This window comes from Trichoplusia ni, chromosome 12 (genome assembly GCF_003590095.1).
Source record: "Trichoplusia ni isolate ovarian cell line Hi5 chromosome 12, tn1, whole genome shotgun sequence".
In the NCBI taxonomy this organism is placed as follows: Eukaryota; Metazoa; Arthropoda; class Insecta; order Lepidoptera; family Noctuidae; genus Trichoplusia; species Trichoplusia ni.
In genome coordinates, this window is record NC_039489.1 from 9,705,059 (window position 1) to 9,723,044 (window position 17,986).

The 17,986-nt window shown below is 33.7% G+C and overlaps 1 protein-coding gene across 1 annotated transcript; it reads left to right on the forward strand.

The window, feature by feature from the left end:
- Positions 1 to 738: 738 nt before the first annotated feature.
- Positions 739 to 17,986, forward strand: LOC113499454 (neuronal PAS domain-containing protein 4B-like). The gene is made up of 11 exons (XM_026879938.1): positions 739 to 1,942; positions 7,060 to 7,241; positions 9,598 to 9,671; positions 9,749 to 9,838; positions 9,917 to 10,102; positions 10,751 to 10,935; positions 11,453 to 11,559; positions 13,141 to 13,291; positions 14,238 to 14,543; positions 16,121 to 16,269; positions 16,626 to 17,986. The coding sequence occupies exons 1-11, from the start codon at positions 1,932 to 1,934 to the stop codon at positions 16,817 to 16,819; spliced, it is 1,635 nt and encodes a 544-aa protein (XP_026735739.1). The 5' UTR covers positions 739 to 1,931; the 3' UTR covers positions 16,820 to 17,986.

A 17,986-nucleotide genomic window follows, 5' to 3' on the forward strand; every position in this document is an offset into this window, starting at 1 on the left:
CCTAAGCCAATCGGCCATTGCGTGCCGGCAATCACATGCTTAATAACTTGATAAAAATAAATCAATAACTGAATGTTTGCTTGTTTATAGAGTCGCGTCAAAACCTACAATGACATCGAATCCAAAAAACAAATAAAAAATTAACTTTTTATACATAGGTAAATATCATGAATATGAAAAAATCAGATGAAGCATCGTTCAGAACTCTACATATTATGATAGCACGCTCAACTTAATGTATAAAGTTATGCAACAAAATTTTAATAACGTTTCATATTTGATAAGTTTATGCTGTAGATGCTATGAGGATTATTAGAAAACTTTTACTCCTCGGAGTTTCTAGAAACAATTTAAATTCGTAACTTATTTAAGAACTAGCTGTTGCCCGCGACTTCGTCCGCGTGGTTAGAAGATATAAGTTATAATTTATACCTGCCTTCTATCTATCTATCTGCCTTCTATCTATCTTGTAGGGTTCAGTCAGCGTTTGCAACGTAAGCGCAAAAAATGTGTTTTTTTACGACCTCACATTAGAAACCTCAAAAATTGTAGCCTTTGTGTTATTCTGATGTATAAGCTATATTGTGGTAAAGTTTCATTCAAATCCATTCAGTAGTTTTTACGTGAAAGAGTAACAAACATCCATACATCCATACTTACAATCTTTCGCCTTTATAATAGTAGTAGGATTTAGATTACAAATGCTACAGTATTTTAGTTGAAGCTGTGTTACCCCTGTAATGTTTTGTAGGTACAGCAAGTAAACAGTTCCATTTAAATCTAAACTAAATTAATGACAAACAAATGCGAACAAAACGAAACATGACACCAATTAATATGCACGAACATGAAATTAACTCGAACCACTCTAAGTAGTGTTTAATGAATTTATACAGCAAATAGCAGTAAGCTCCTAAACATAACAAGAACTCGCTAACTCTTTGGAACACAAATTAAAACGCCATATACCACCATAAAAACAGCGAATCCCAACAAGCCGTCATTAAATTCTAATTAACATTAGCGATCTAGATGCGCTCGCGCACCCCTCCTACACGGCAAATCTCCGAGCCACAAATCGACGCTTATTACGACAATATCAATAACTGTCATTGCGCCCAATCATTATAGTTTCGTCTCGTTTACGCGAAACAACAGTAATTACCCGGCCATTACCTACGTCTCTTTCGAACTCATTAATCTGAAGCGAGGTAAGTAACGTACAACTCTTTCCATTTCTTTCGCGCGAAACAACGAACGATGCTGGAAAAACGCGTCTCACAAATGTACGTTCGTCTCCCTCGCACTCGCATCTTAAAGCGCTTATATTAAAACCTTCAAAGTCCACTTTTTTCCTAATTACACCACAGTTACATTTCCAAAATGACAAGACGAAAGTGTCTCGAAAATTTGAAATTGGAGCACTCCCCTCCACCCGTAGGGATTCGTTAAGGCGCTCGCGCATGTTTTTTCAACGTAAAAAAGAAAATAAGGCTCGCGGGAAAGAGAGGCTTAGTTGGTTTTTATAGTCGTTCTCCCGGTGCGCCGGCGCACGGAAGTATCGGAGCTTCAGGATCGTGCCTTAATCTCATTCTAATAAAAAGCTCACGCATAAATTGACGCGCTGACATTAGATTTAAATTATAATAGTTTTTTTATTAGTGGAAGATGAAAATTCGTGTGATATCGTCCGTTTGTTGAATAATGCCGGACACGTGCTGTTTATCGTTATTTTTATTGTCACAATTAACATTAATTTTGTGAAGTAAAGTGCGAAGGGTTGTTTTTATTAAGTTATCATTAAGACTTCGACGTTCGGGCTGTGTGGTCGTGTTTACTTTTTATTTTATTAATTATGAATTGATTGATCGTGGTTCAAGTGTTAGAAATAGTAAATTTGTTTTGGAGATTTTTATTTTGAAATTTTCAAGATGTTTTTAAGGTAAGACGAATTTGAATATTACTTAGTTAGTATGCTTAATTATTAAAAGGAATATTCAAACTTTCTGGAGTAATATTTGTTATCATAAAAGTATATTACCTATTTGAAATTGATCATAGATCAAATTACTATAAAGTATCCTCATTACATTTACATGTATAAGTAATAAAATTAAAAAAAATAGATGAAATTATAGAATATACTATTTAAAACAATAACCCCAGAAGACTTAATTTATTGAGTATTTTAAATTATATTTTATTTCTATATGATTAGATACCTACAAAAAAATCAGTCTCATAATAATATTTTAGAGCAAAGAAAAATAACTGAAAATGAAAACATTTGATCTATTGTTGCATACATGTTAATTAAATTACTTTTCAGTGCTTATTATTTCAGCCAAAATTACTGTTCACAGAATTATCGCCATTATTTATTTTAGCTATAAAGGCGTTTATTGTGTGTATATATTATGTATTTATTAACACTGTATGTACTAGAGTTAGGTAATGTCGTATGCTAGTAACCTTGTATGGACAAGTATTTGCGTCTAAATATTACGTAGTATTTTCGTGATTTCTCAATAAAGCATGTGCTATTTTGAAAATAAAAGGATTTTTTCGTGACACGTGCTTTTGTCTGATCGACACGTGTAGGACTTGATAATTAAAGTACAATTGCCGTTTTGGACCTTCCTTTTACGTAAATGTTTTAGATATAAATATTTTAAACTTATAAAGCTATTTGAGACAGTTAAAAGATACTGGAGATAAAAACATACAATACCGATCCTAAGTAAAAAGAAACAATTTATCGTGATTTAATACTTTAATATACAAATAAAATAATTTAGATTGCAAGTTTTTTATGGCTTTACTTAAAGGAAAAATGTTTTTGTAAAGTCAAATTTGCGCAATCGATTATAATTAATCGAATAAAAAATACATTGATTTTCATGTCGGTACTAGGTAAGTGTAGCTATGCAAAATAAAAAGTAAGACGTCAAACAAAAACAAAGGCAATTCAATGAAAAAAAAAAAATTCAATAAAAATAGAACAATATGCGATCGAAGATAATCGTGCGTTACATATTCGTACTAAAAATAACGTTTCCTATTTCTACGTAGAAACGTATAAAAAACAAGGTCACATTTTTGGCATTGTTTTTCAAAGTAATATTTACCGTAACAAAATTTAATCAAGTCTTTTTAAAGTTTTAATGTAAAGTTTTTTTTTCAAAGTTGCGATGATATTTTGCTGACCACGATCCTCAGACGAGAGAGATCGATATGGAGAGAGAGAAAAAGAATATATTTTCTACGTTAACACTTATATTTTATGTTGGTATCAAAACATAAAACTTCTTTTTACATATTACGTAGAATCTCATAGAGTTACATTATTACATGAAAAACGGTAAAGTACTGGAGGAAGAAAGGGTTGCTAAAAACAACGACAGAAAATGATTGCAACTAAGTTTGTTTTTTCCTACAAAAAATATCTTACTCAATTAATATTTATTTTGAAGGGCTGAAAACTAATAGAAAAAAAACACTTATACACGTCAACATAACTAATATTTTTCAGCATCTCAAAATTAAACTAGACCCCTCTTGATAAAATTACGAGTACCGACGGGTTTGTTTTCCTTACAAACATCGCTTTCATTATAATTCACCATACATTATTTTTTAATTATAAGAAAATCATAAAAAAATATTAAACCTTCCTTTACTTATTCAAGAAAATTAATTAAAATATTTTATCCTGTAGAAGCAGACTTTGTGAACAATAGTTTATTAATTGACGCTTTTAAAGCTTAATGTTAATTACAAAACAGAAGTTACGACACCGATTTGTTATTAAAAAAAAAACCTTTTAACAATACCATTTTCAAAGGAAAGATGGAACGGTATTCATTCCTTATTCTATTTAAATAATAATTATTTCATATTAATTTCGAAAAGAAGGGTGAATAAAACACGAACACAAATTAACAGTTACTTCAAAAATTTAATGTTCTGCAGTAAAATCAGTTGCCTACAAAATCACTGCTCTGATATCTTCCAAACAACACATATTACTTATCCATCAACTAAATAACGTACCTACATTGACCACTAATTACAATACCGACCAGAATAACTACACCACACCATCAACACCTTCACCAGATGTCCAGTAATGTATTACGGAAGAATTTTAACGCTTTACCACCAAAATTCAGCGTGAACAGTCCACGTCATTACACGGCTCAATATGTAAGGAATGCCAGTTTTTGTGGCTAGACGTGTAAACGATTTTACAGACACATTCTTGATTTGATATATTTAAAAAATAAGGCTCGGGTCAAGAGGTTTTGGTGACGTCATTGTCGAGAATTAAAAACAAGTACATACTTGGGATTTGTTTCATTCAAGTATTAAAAGGAAATAGAAGATTGAAAAAAAAACTCATCCTGAACCATGTTGTAACTCATTTCATTAATATTTCGCACACACAAGATAATTTATTATCAATTAGAATCAATAAAACACTCATTTCAACCTTCACCTTGAAACAAACAAATGACGTATTAAAACAATATACAATCAAATGAACAAACGCTAATCAAATCACTCACAAACGAATATCGATTAATAAAAATTTATTCGCTTACCAATCGATCTTTGAAAACAAACAATCGATAAAAATCAATCGAATTATTATTAAGACTATTATAAATAACTGGCCGTTCGTTTCCCACAATCATACTTAACGATTGTAAAAAAAGTCTAATCACTCAGAGGAATAAAAAGAAATAAAAAAGGATAAATAGATATAAAAAGGACTCCCAGGTGAGATGAAAGGGCCGCGTGCGCAGCGCGTCGGGTGCGCTAACGCATGTTAACATGCCACGGACGGACGGAAAGACACTTCCTTACGTTTTTTTTATGTTTTGTAGGCAATTTATTTTGTTTGAATTAATTATGATGTAATAAGATTGTTTATTGCGTGTTCGGATCTGTGCTGGTTTTTATTAGGTGTGTGATGCAGTTAGGATAAAGATGACATATGACTTTTGTAGGTAGTATTTTCTAGATTTGGGTTAAAACGAAATTAAAGGGCAATTAATACATCACGTAAAATATAAGTAAGAATTAATTTAAATTATGAAACGATGCTACGGTTTACTCACGTGTATTTATCGGGATTGTCCCACTAGTTTCGGACTATTCAACCTCACGAAAGTTATTATAAATATAATAATCATACACATCATTGAATTGATTATCAATTTATTTTGAATACCAATTTACTGAAGGAAAATGTAATATTTACAATGTAAAAAATCATATCTAATTACGAGAAAAAAGATTTTTAAAATTACAATGTTATTAATTACAGACTAACTATGGTATAGCAACATGTTCATTCACTGACTCGCTCATTCAACAAATCAAATTGTTCATACTTAGTATAAAACTTTCTCATAAATTGAAATTCTCACACAGTTTCTAATAATTCTTATTTCAAGAGAATAATATAAATAAAACAGTAGTCGCCTTCTGTTTTCAAAGCTATAAATCAATGCATCCTGCGCGTGCGCAGATTATAAAAAACGCTATAATACGCACTAGAACTCTACTTAGCTATCTAAATCGTATCAATCGCAAATGTTTATTATAACAGCTTCTAACTAATGCAGACGTCGTGAATTTTAATAGAATGATAGGAGTAAGGAAATAATAGCTCAAAGGTAACTAACTTAGTGTGCTAACTATAAGGGTGATAATTTTAAAAGGTATAATTAAAAAATATGAAGCAAAAAACTACTATTCAGAGAGCCCTTATGGTCCAAATTAAGATCGGCTAGGAAAGGTTGTTAAAAAGTTTTTATGAAAAAATATGCTTAAATAAAAAATGATTAAAAGATTTATTTAAGAGAAACTGGGATGAAAAGTAAAAACAATGAATGGTAACGTTTAAATATATAAGAGAGATATCCTGCGAGAGCGTCGGACGGCATTTATTGTGTAAAACTTGTAAATTGTAATGACAGTTACATTATTGAAAAAAAAAATACAAATATTTTTATCATGTAAGATAAATAAACACAAATCCGTTTGTAAGATATGTTAAAAACAGTGACTTATGAATAAGAATCCTTTGACATAAGCACACACCGCTTTACTGACATAATCAAACAAAATAAAACAATCAAAGACACAAAACAAACAAAAACTTAAACAAAAAAGCATCAAGCGAATCCGTCAAAACGATAAATCAAGGTATCCTGCGCTTGCGCATATTACACAACTCGAGATCGCTATGTTAATGTGATGTTGAGACACCTGTCCGGAACATCACATCCGCACATTGTCTGCATCCTAGAACTTGGAATGCTTTCTATAATAATATGAATTTTTCTAAGTAGGAAAAGTTAGATGTTTTCTGGTGAGCGGTGTTTTATTGTTTCCTCAGTATGAGATCACTGTGAGGTTTTCTAAAGGAAAATATTACAGAAATATAGGAGTAGAAGTGTGTTGGTTGATTTTGGTACTAGAAGTACCGTTTACAATAATGCTATAAATTATATTATCTACTAAATAAATACTTTAAATCTCACTAGCCGGATGTGGCAATGCCATTTTTTTCAATAATGATATACTTTTGGAGTCGCAAGCAATTAAATCTAGTCAACTTAGACATTAAGTACGCGCACTGCATTGCTCGTAGTGTACTTTCAACTTTTCATTGTACAAATGTAAGGACTTAATTGCAACATAATTACCTACTCAGTTATTTTGCTCTCAAAATATGTCAAATCTCAGACACTTTTTAATCACTCAAACCAACAAGTAGATACTATTAGAAAAAAGTAGAATAAACTTGCATCGTCATCAATATTTTGGACATAGCTTTAAATAACCAAATACGTAGGTTTAGAATAGATATTAACAGGATACTGTCCGCATCAATAACTATATTTTTTTAAATACAATTTGATACTACAACTCGTCAGTTCCCGCAGTCAAACCAAGGGAGGAAAAGAATGTCTTATATGTTCGTTTAAATAACAAAGACCTTCGATTGGTTGATCGATTTTCTAATCCAATTTCTCCATTGCGCAGATTCGAGCCAACCAAATCAACGAAGGGTGCCAGCAAGATGCGCCGGGACCTCATTAACGCGGAGATATCGAACCTCCGAGACCTGCTGCCGCTGCCGCCCTCCACCCGGCAGCGGCTCTCGCAGCTGCAGCTCATGGCGCTCGTCTGCGTCTACGTCAGGAAGATGAACTACTTCCAACAAGGTTAGTGAAGGATTCATTCAGTAGAGTTCATCAGTTTAAGGCACGATTGTTGGGAGACGCTACTAAAATTGCCTTAATTTGGTCGTTTACTCAAAAGCAAAAGTACACGATTAAAACAAATGAATAGAGGTTGAGTCAGAACTGCTCGTTTTTTATTGTACTGCACTGGTTAAGACTTCGATTCTCATACTTTTGAATCACTCCAACACCACACTATTCTGTTAATTATTTTTAGGTGTTAGGGTCCCTAGAAGAAAATCTTTCTAAAGTTGAAGGTTTATTGTTTCAGCGTGCTTGCTTACTTAATGCTTAAGTAAACATCAACATTTTAAAGAAAATTTTCAAGGTTCTTGTTTAAGACCGGATAACTTGGAACTTATTACTATCTTGAAACTTGTCTAAAACACAAAGCCAGAATATAGTTATTCTTTGTTCGTTTTACTCAAATGAACTTACTTTTAGGAAAGTAGGTTGAGTGTGAACCATATTCCGCATTACCTTAACAACTTATATTAATACACCAGTAAAAGGTCAAATGAAATACGGGAAAACTATAAAGAACGTATCTAAAGCAGTTTGTAAAGGTATCGGTAGACTAAATGTGTGTTATTTTGTAGCTTATTGTATTTTAAACCATTTCCAATGATATTAGTACAATCAAAGCCTGCTGATGACCCTGACGCTATCCGAGGGTTTTCTTAACTCGTAATTATGTCAACCGTCAATCTAGCAGCAGAATACATACCATTATTTTTACATGTAAATTCAATGGCATTATTATCAAATGAAAATAAAGCAAGGTTAGAAACCAGGCCACTATAAAATAGCTCTAAATCTTAAGCTTAAGTAAACAAGAACTTTGTTCTAAATACATACCCACAACCCAATAGGTACAACGATAAACGAGTTTAGATTCAATACCGCATTTATTAGGCCTCTGTCAAGAGCATTTCATTGACAGCGTCTAGTTCGCCAAGACAGGCACTTTCAGCGTTAGTCACTACAACAGAATGTTCCCAGTACGCCCACACGACGATTTGTGATCCATTATGTAACTGTAGGTCAGTGGAGTAACTGGATCGATGACGTTTAGGTTTGATGGTATGATTCATGCCAATAGGAATTGGGCTAGGCTTTTTGATAGTTCCAAAAACTACGGAATCAGATTTTTTATCCCGTTTCTCTCCAGGTACTAATTTACAATTTACTGTTTTAATTAAAAGGTTAGCTCTATTTGTAAAAAACGGTAGAAATTATTCCAGATTTTTAAACAAGAGTATCTTCATAAGCCATGCCTGATTCCCAAAAATGTCATAATTCTGCAGCTTTATCATCATCCTAGCCTCTCTCACCTATGTTGGAATCGGCTTCTAATACTAAAACATATAATTCGGTGAAAGCCTCACTTTTCCTTTTTAATAGCTTCCATGGAGATACTCAAAACCACAAAGCATTCCTTCTTAATGCGTTAAGTAAATATCCACGTAAGAATATGAACCATATCGCCATAAAATAGTTTGGAATTTAACGGTCTTCATGATTATTTTAAACAAGCATTGCTGCAACTTTAATAAAAAAAAAAAGTTACTACCATCTCATAGAACGGAAAACAGTGGAGTTGTGATTTAGTTGAAGTTAACTTGCTATCCGTATTACTATCAGTATGCTGTAATTTTAAACGGTTTCATAGTGCAGAAGCATTTGTTTTGATAATATACCTATAAATGTATCACTGCTGGCCAAGCTAAATAAAAGGCTGGTTTGTACACTGATCGCCCCACTTGATTCCGATTTTCAATTTTAATCCTATAAACTGGGTTTCATTATCACTAAGCAGTAGCCTATCATAGCAAAGAAAGTAAATGCATACTTTGAAAATATCGATTTGGTATTTGTCTGCGTTGAGTTCTAACCTGGCACTCGTGCTTCCAAATCTGTACGTATAACAAACTAGGCCGCACAAGACCTTACATAGTATTTAAACACAGTCAGCGTTTATAAAGCAACCAAAACAGTTACATTACAACACCAAAAATATTAAAGTGCTACATTTCTTTGTCCTCAATTCCTTTACTATCAACAGTTACTACCCCCGTTTCATAACGAAATCGTGCGTCTAGTCCGTCTTCATTTCCATGTGACATTTCCTCCGGTATATTCTCATGGCCCAAATCTTTGGACAAACTCATCACGTCTCATTTATCCTTGATCTCGAAGCATCGTCTCCCCAACTTTTTTGTCAGCTCACCTTCAGTCACGAAAAGGCATATTAAGACGTTTAAAATGCATTTAGTTCGCTATCTTATCTACCGTTGCTATTACTTCACCCATAATACCGTCTTTCTTTCCGTTTTAGTGCTCAAGAGTCACGACTTCAGCTATCAGTATCAAGAACAACCAACTCCCACACCTAATATCGGATTTTCAAAGGTTTGTTTTTTTCCTAGTACTTACCTAGTTTACGAGCGTTTGACGTGACATGAACTAACATTACAATGTATTTTCAGGCAATGAACGGTTTTATGATGATGATGACACAAAACGGAAAATTGTTGTACATATCAGAAAACGCGGCTGAATACTTAGGACATTCGATGGTATGTCAGAAGATCGTAAATGTTTGATTATTTAATTGAAATTTTGGACACCAGAACTTATTTGCAATTATATTTCAGGAGGACCTTCTAATACATGGGGACAGTGTATATGACATCATTGACAGACAAGACCACCAGACAGTCCAAATGGAACTAAACAGAGGCAACGGAGAGACTGAAAACGTACCAAAGAATAGACATTTCTTCTGTAGAATGAACGTGTCCAGAAACGCAAGAAGACAAATGAGATTTGGTGACCAAAAAGTAAGTATTCGACTAAAATGATATAACAATAGATCTAATACTAACATTGCTTAAGGATACAACTTTAAGCCTGACTATTACAAAAAATATAATACCATTTCATTTTTGATTTACAAGCATGACTGACAGTGCTAAAAAGTAATTGAAGACAAATATTGTCAATTCGCAACTAGAAGTCAAGCGCCTTTATTGACTTGCCGACGATTATGAGCCAGTAATATTAGCAACATCATGCAAACTTTCGCAGTCTCGTTATTTCTGAACCTAGATGTTATTGCTGTTTAGACTGTCGCTTTACAAAACCGGATACGACTAAATCGATCTTCATAGAACTAGCTATAATTTGAAGTGTTTGTCGTAATGGTATTTAATTATCATTATATATATATATATTATGTGCCAATGGTAGGTTTACAATATTTTTCCCGATTATTATTTCAGATGCTACAAAATCTTTTTTCGTTTTAATCTTTTCTTTTTACATTAGTTTTCAGTCATCGTTTTGAGCGCATAAAACGTGACAAAACCTAAGTCGTCTTATAGAACTTCGAGGCAAAATATTGCCATACCTTTTTATGACCAAGTCTTTTAACTAGTTGCAAATGGTTTAAAATATGGAGCAAATGTTAAACTTCAGCATATTTTCAGGTAGTTCTGGTCCGAGGCCACTATGTGTCGTACCTGCCGCTGTGCAGCCGCAACGAGCCGGTGTTCCTGGCGGTGTGCACGCCGCTCGCCATGCCCGAGACGCGTGAGTGCGTCGTGCACGGCGCCACCAACGTCTTCACCACCGTACACGCCATGGATATGAAGATATTACATATTGATGCCAAGTAAGTAACCAACTAACCAATCAAAACAGCTTATCGCGGTCTATAGTTGGAAAAAGTAGGACTTAAAAATGTTTTGCTCTACTTTAATTATTCCTCTGGTATTTTTTTTTATTGCAAGTGGGAATTGTAGAAGATTGTTTATTTCTTTTATATAAAATATTCAGGTAGAGTCCATTGACCATGTTTTAGCTTTCTTAGTTATAACACGCTAAATACCTACTTATTCGGAGTCAAATATTTAAGACAAAAAATTGCTACAGTCGGAATTCATAAGACCAATTTATCGAATAGCGGTATATTTTAATCTAGTTTGTGACTAAGATAAATTGATACCGTGTAACTACTAAGAACTAAAAAGTTCGAGTTGAGACAAAAAAAAAAACAACTTTATTTTTGATCCTAAATTAATCATCATGCGTTTAATTACATTACTGAAATTTAAAAAATGTGTTTACGTTTTCAGCATAGTGTTCCAAAATTCAATTTTCAGTATTTTCACTTTTTCGTTTTGTTTCAGCGGTGAATGGTATTTAGGATGGAAAAAATCTGAATTAGCTGACGTATCTTGGTATCAACTTATACACTGGGACAGCTTACGGGAGGCACAGAGTAAACACAGATTAGGTAAGTATTGAAGTTATTTTTCAATTGAGTACATAATAACATCAATATTTAAGTCTATTAACCCTGACAGATCTAATGCCTAAATGCCTTAGACTTAAGACCCAAATTTCTATGTCAAAAATCAGAGTTTTTTAGACGATCCTTTTTACCAAGAACCTATTTTATCTAAGTTAGAAATAAGTGTCAAATAGAGACTAAGGGCAAACGAAATGATTATGAATACACTGATCTATTAAGGCAATATAGATAAAGTAATGAAACAAGATCTTCACTCCTCTGAAATATGATAGCTGATTAATAAATATTATTAGCCGATCCTTTCTCAATAGAGTCACGAGCCATAACAAGCTTCGGATAAAATTATCGGATTACAGAACATTTAGTAGTAAGAGGCAAAGATCTTATGATACAGTCCTAATATGTCTCTTTTTTTTTGATTTTCGTATCCCAAGTGGAAAAATGTACTATAGCGTAAAGGTCTTTCCTACCGTCTTATGAACCGTCGTAGCAAGACTGTTGAGATTACCAAAAGTACAACGCGAATTTGACGGAAGGACATTTTCTGTAGGTACTTTACAAAATATGATATGAATAGGACAAAGAATGTTCATAGACATTAAAATTGAAACTTCTTTGGAACTAAGTTTGTCTGGTCTTTGTTTCAAAGTAGGTAATTTACATGACAATCTAGGCGTCAAGATGATGTAGTTAGGACAGAGCAAAAGAACTCAGCAAAATTAAAAAATCCTATTCACAATCTCTTCAACACAATTATGAGATGCTAATTAAGTTACCACTGCTCGGGATAAAAAATATTTTACAAAAAGGTTTTAATGCTGGAGGCTATTGTTAAGGTTAAGTAAACAGTGGTGAAGATGAAAAGAATAATTAGGTTATTAAATTAATTTAAGTGGAAATGAATTAGAATATTCTTTTTTGTACATCATCATAGAGTTACATCAGGGCCCCAATTCTGCTATTTACAATGGCCGATGAATGAATGAAAAGGACACTTTTCCTATTACCTTCAGCATCTTCTCTACACAATAATTGAAAATTCTCAAAACAATCAAGATCGAAACAATTAACTTCCAATTATTGTGTTGGCAAAATTCTTAAGAGAATATCAATCATTTCAGATTTTAATCCAATTGCCAGGCATTCATCGGCCATTGTAGCAGCAGAATCGGGGCCCTGATGTGTAATCACATAGTTTATGAGTGCAAGGGCAGTCTTATTGTTAACAGCGAAATCTTCTAGACTGCTAGTTTAGCTGTAGGTTAATTTGAGGAGTTTTTTTTTTAATTGTGATGCTTTAAGGGACTTACTTTTCGTTGCCTTATTTACATGCTAGATAGTTTGTACAGCTGATTTAAGAGATTTTTTAAATATCTACAGGTTTGAGGCTCGTTTCATATTTTGATTGCGAGGTACATTTTGTATTGGTTTGACAGTTCTCAACAAAAAAAGACGCTTTAGCACAAAACCTTTTTTTTTTGGTTAGTTTTACGCGAGGCACAAAAAAACAGAATGAAGTTAAACTTGAAGAGTAAAATGATAATGAAATTGTCTTTGTTACAGTAACACAAACGGAACAAGACAAATGTTGCATATTACTAGTGAAGTTGCAACAACGGAGTGGCCAGTTCTTGTGGGTGCACGTCGTTTTACAAGTCAAGGATGCGACGGATACACCTCGACAGTTCATAGTGGCTACTAATCAAATTTTAAGGTAAGCCCTTACACTACTTACAATGATTTGTTTTGTTAGCTGTTCCTTCAGCGGCTGTCCATTTTTTTTTTGTATGGTTGATTTACAATATGGTTTAGAGGTTTTATTCTGCTATTAGGCTCCTGACGTGATTTTGAAGTATTGAGTTCTAGCGAGTGATGATTAGTTACTTATGAATTTCGAAAAGACATTGCTGCATACCGAAATTTGTCTACAACTAGCCTATAAAATCTTTTAGCACCCGAAACAACTATATTTCTGTTTCCTCTTGACCTCTCAATTCACATTTCTCTTCACCATCCTTAACCAAAAAAGCATAAGTTACAAAGTTACAAAGAGTATTTTTTTGCAATTTTCGTTATATAATTTCTTCTCCGCTCCTCCCAAGCTAGAGTAAAACGAAACAGCAAAACAAGTTTAACATTAATTTTTATTTACGAACCACTCCGAAAGGTCAGTCATCTACTGTGATAGCCACTTGACAGGCGCAATTACCTATTTTAAATATTCCTGAAGTTTGCTCCAAAGAGTACCAATCAATCATGATTAATAAGAAGTCTGTTGAAATATTTAATTAGTTTTTATGCCAATTTCGAAACTTTTACACTTGATTGATTAAAAAGGAAATAGATTCTATTGATCACGATTTTAGGAATTACCCGTTTATTTAGGCTATTTTGGTTCAGTCAACCATCTATGTAAAGTACTTATTTAACTTTCCTCTTCCGGCCCAGTGTCCAATGAATTTAAAATTTTGCTATTAATAGCAAGTATAATTTCCGAAACGCCAAAAAAATATACAATCATATAGCCATTTTCTAGCACTTGACCGGTACTTAATTAAATACTGATGCCAATTCGTGAGATATTGTATCGCAAAAAATAAATTAAAGACATCTTTTCACTAATCATTTCCGAAACTAAATTGTCAATTTTTTTTCTTTAGTGAGGAAGAGGCAACAATAATGCTGTCAAATTCTTGGCTGTACCAATACTATGGTTACCAGAACCAGCCTTGTGGGATGTTGGATCCCCGATGCCAGAAGTTCTTCCGACGGGACCAATGTTACCAGGAGTATCAGGAATATCCTTACTTGGAGAACCAGGAGTTGGAGTACCCTGGGTACCATGTGTCTTCGTATGTACAGCCGAAGGTTGTGGCAGACTATGGCGGTTGTGAACGAGTGTACGTTGACCGAGGACCTGTGGACTATTCGACGCATTCGCCGCAGTCAACTGTCAGTGAAGAAAGGTGAGAAGCTTTACTGAATTTTAGTTAAATATCCACCCGAAAGTATTTTTAAATAAAGTGAGTTACATTTAAAATAAATGTATCAAATATTTTCCAGTAAATAGTGGAATATATTATAGTGACGTAGGTCTTGTGGTAGATATTGAATGTACTACAAACAGCTACCATTTTTGTATTAAGTAAAAAATACTACTTATCACAGATTTAAAATATTAGTCCAGATAAGATGTAGGTATACGCGTAGCAACTATGGACCGCATCTCAACTCAGCCAAATTCAAAAACCATTATAGATCTACCAAAACTCTCCCCGCTAATATTTTCACACATTAAAATAATAAATCAAAGTATATCAAAAATAAACAAGCAAGTCAAGGTCAGCTCATACAATTTGTACCCGTCATGTCACACTGTAGGGAATATAAATAAGAAAATCATCACCACGTCGGTCCGTCCGTCCAACTGCGTAATTTGACACCTTTCATTACCATATTTATTGTAAGTCCCTATTACAAACCATCATCGACCAATGCATCTTATTAATAGGCCATTAAGGTCTAGTTTTGAATGATATAGTGGTTCTGTTTTGTGGTCTAAGGATTGTAAACCAAATATGAAAGGCTGGGTCAGAAAGGGTTTATAATTTTGATGATGTTCCATATTGGTTTTGACGTTCATCCATGTTGAGAGTAATTGTTACTGAGTTGTAATGTAATTTTTATTGATATTCTTTTACTAGTAATTAAGTACTAACTCTAAATTAGTTCTTCAGCTGTAAACACATACATTTCAGGATAAGTAATATCACCTACACGTGCTAGTATTTCTGTAGATAAGTTTCTCTTTAACGTTTTCTAACTTGTTTTATTTATTCCATTACTTTTGTAAAACATTAGATCTAAATACAAAAAAAGTAATATTCGACAGCACTTAAAAGGGCAAAGAATTTCATCAAGCTGAATTCAAATACCAACGTTCCATGATCTGAGATCTCAGAATCTTCAAAAAGAATTACATTTTTACTTACTCTCTGTAAGCCCTCCATCATTCAAAGATTAAAAGAGTTGAAATGTCAAACACGTGTTTATCGTGAGTTCAAATCCTGACGCATCGATGTTGTAGTTCATGTGGAGACACAAAGGGTCGGATTAGGAGTTGTATTAGTTTGTACATTCCTGTCACGATTGGGTTCAATCGAATTTGACTTCGGAAACGTACAATGCCTCGAACGATTTATTTTGATCAACCTAAATATTTGCGAGTCTTGCTGACATTTGGTACTGGTATGGCTGCCTGTGTAAATCAATTAGGTTAGACTGAATTAACTTAAAAAGCATAAGTTATTAGGAAAAAAAACACACGCTATTGATAGTGTGTCATTAGGTACCTATTAATTTCCAATTCTTTTAAAGTTGTCGTCTAAAACCATAAAAAGTTTTTCGAAAATTTACGTTCTGTTTTTTATCCCAAATACTTAATCGCATTAAGCAGATCAGTCATTGTTTGGGATTCCAACGCCTTCACTTCGAAAGCCCTATCCATCACCTTCACAGAACCTAACGACCACATTGCTTCCAGATCCCCCCACCATTACGACCCGCCACCGGACATCGTGGTCAACAGCAACATGTACATGTATCCCCACCACGGCAAGCGCGAGTACTACGAGCAGTACCCCAGGGTCAACTACCATGTGCAGGAGGCCTGTCCCAGCACGGCCATTGACGGTAATTTTACAATTCATTCCAAGTAACACTTTTTAAACTCTTGCATTTTCCAGTACATTACTTGATGCCTTAATTTTAAAGCTGATTAAGCTGAATATCGCAGAATGGGTCAGTCAAAGTTGTCGACCGACAAACTTACGTTGACTGCTCTTTTAAAAATTTAGAAACTAAGTTGTCATGACAGTTTGGGAAGACATCGAGATTTTGAATCCTGGTAATCATTTCTGCCAAGATGATTAAATATCAATCAATATGTCTTGTGTTCCTTACACAGAGAATTCCCTCAACAAGAGATGTGGAAAAGACAACCATGTAACTAAATAATTGGTTATCTAACCTCACTTATCTCTCTCTAGGTATGGACTACCCAAGCCCAAAACGAATGCGTTTAGCTCCACCCCCGTTAACTATAGAAGAAACTGATGGTATGGACCGATGGAACCCCAGCCCTCCCTGGTCGGACACAACCCTCAAAGTACCAGATTACAGCCAGAGGTTCACGTACAACCACATGGTACCAATGCCCCCAGAGAGAGCAATGGTCACCTAATGGTGGAGAACCAAGGTAGTAGGTACAAAGAGAGCGACTTTAAAAGTTGGTGTGCAGTTTTAAGTTAAGGTTTTGTGTAATTGACTCTTTGAAAGCCAGAAGTGTTTTTTTTTTTTAAAGTTGTCGGTCAATTTGTCAGTGTTCAAGTGTTTTTATTTTTATTGTCTTTGTGAACACGTCGATTGCGTGTCTTTTAGTGCGTTTGTGCAAATATACATATCAAATCTGTAAGGTTATGAAATTAATTCTTCTTACTCGTAATAATTTTTTTTTCGAGATAATTTTTGGTTCTAAACGAATTTCTTCTATTTCAGAGTCTATCAATAATTATTGTTCTATTCAATGCCTTGTCTAAATATTTCTATCTCTGTGTAGTTGTAGAAACATCTTCCTATTTCGATGCATTTAAAATTTGTTTTGTATTTAAGCTCAAATATGTAATGCCTATGACGTTAGCCAATAAAGCCAACATTTGTCACAAACATGTCAGTTTCAGAAAGGCAGTTCAAGTTATGTTGGTTACAATGTTGGCATTGTTGGTCATATTGGGTATTACAAGAACTATTACAGTATTTTTTAAATTAAGTATTTTTAAGTTAGTGTAAAACTTAAGCATTGGAATATGGTTCCGTCCAAATATTTTTGCATTCCAAAGGAATAGTTAAGTTAGTATTTCGATGTAAATATATCTTTGTAAAAGTAGTGGCATTTATGTAAATATTAAGTTTATTTTATTTTTATTGTCTTTTGTGAAGAAATGACAAAAAACTTAAATAAAGAAGTTGATAAGTTACTTCAGTCGTATTATTTTTAGTCTGAAACCATATAAGAATTTCATCAAACTGCGTAACCTGAATACCAATGTTTCATGGAATGTGACGTCTTTCGACATTTATAACAAAGTCATCATTAAGTAGCTTTTAATATTACCTTCATGATTCATCCTAATGCACTCGAAACAAAACTCGATGACACCTCTTCAACAAAATGAGCAAAAAAAAAACAAAATCACATCCCAAACCCAATCAGACCACTTAATCCATCGACAGCTGTAGGTTATTCCCGTCAACCATTTGTACCCAAGGACGCGATCCTATACTCAGAGAACCATCCTTCCACGAACAATGTAAAACGACACATACGCGGTTAAAATTTTAACTCAAAGGC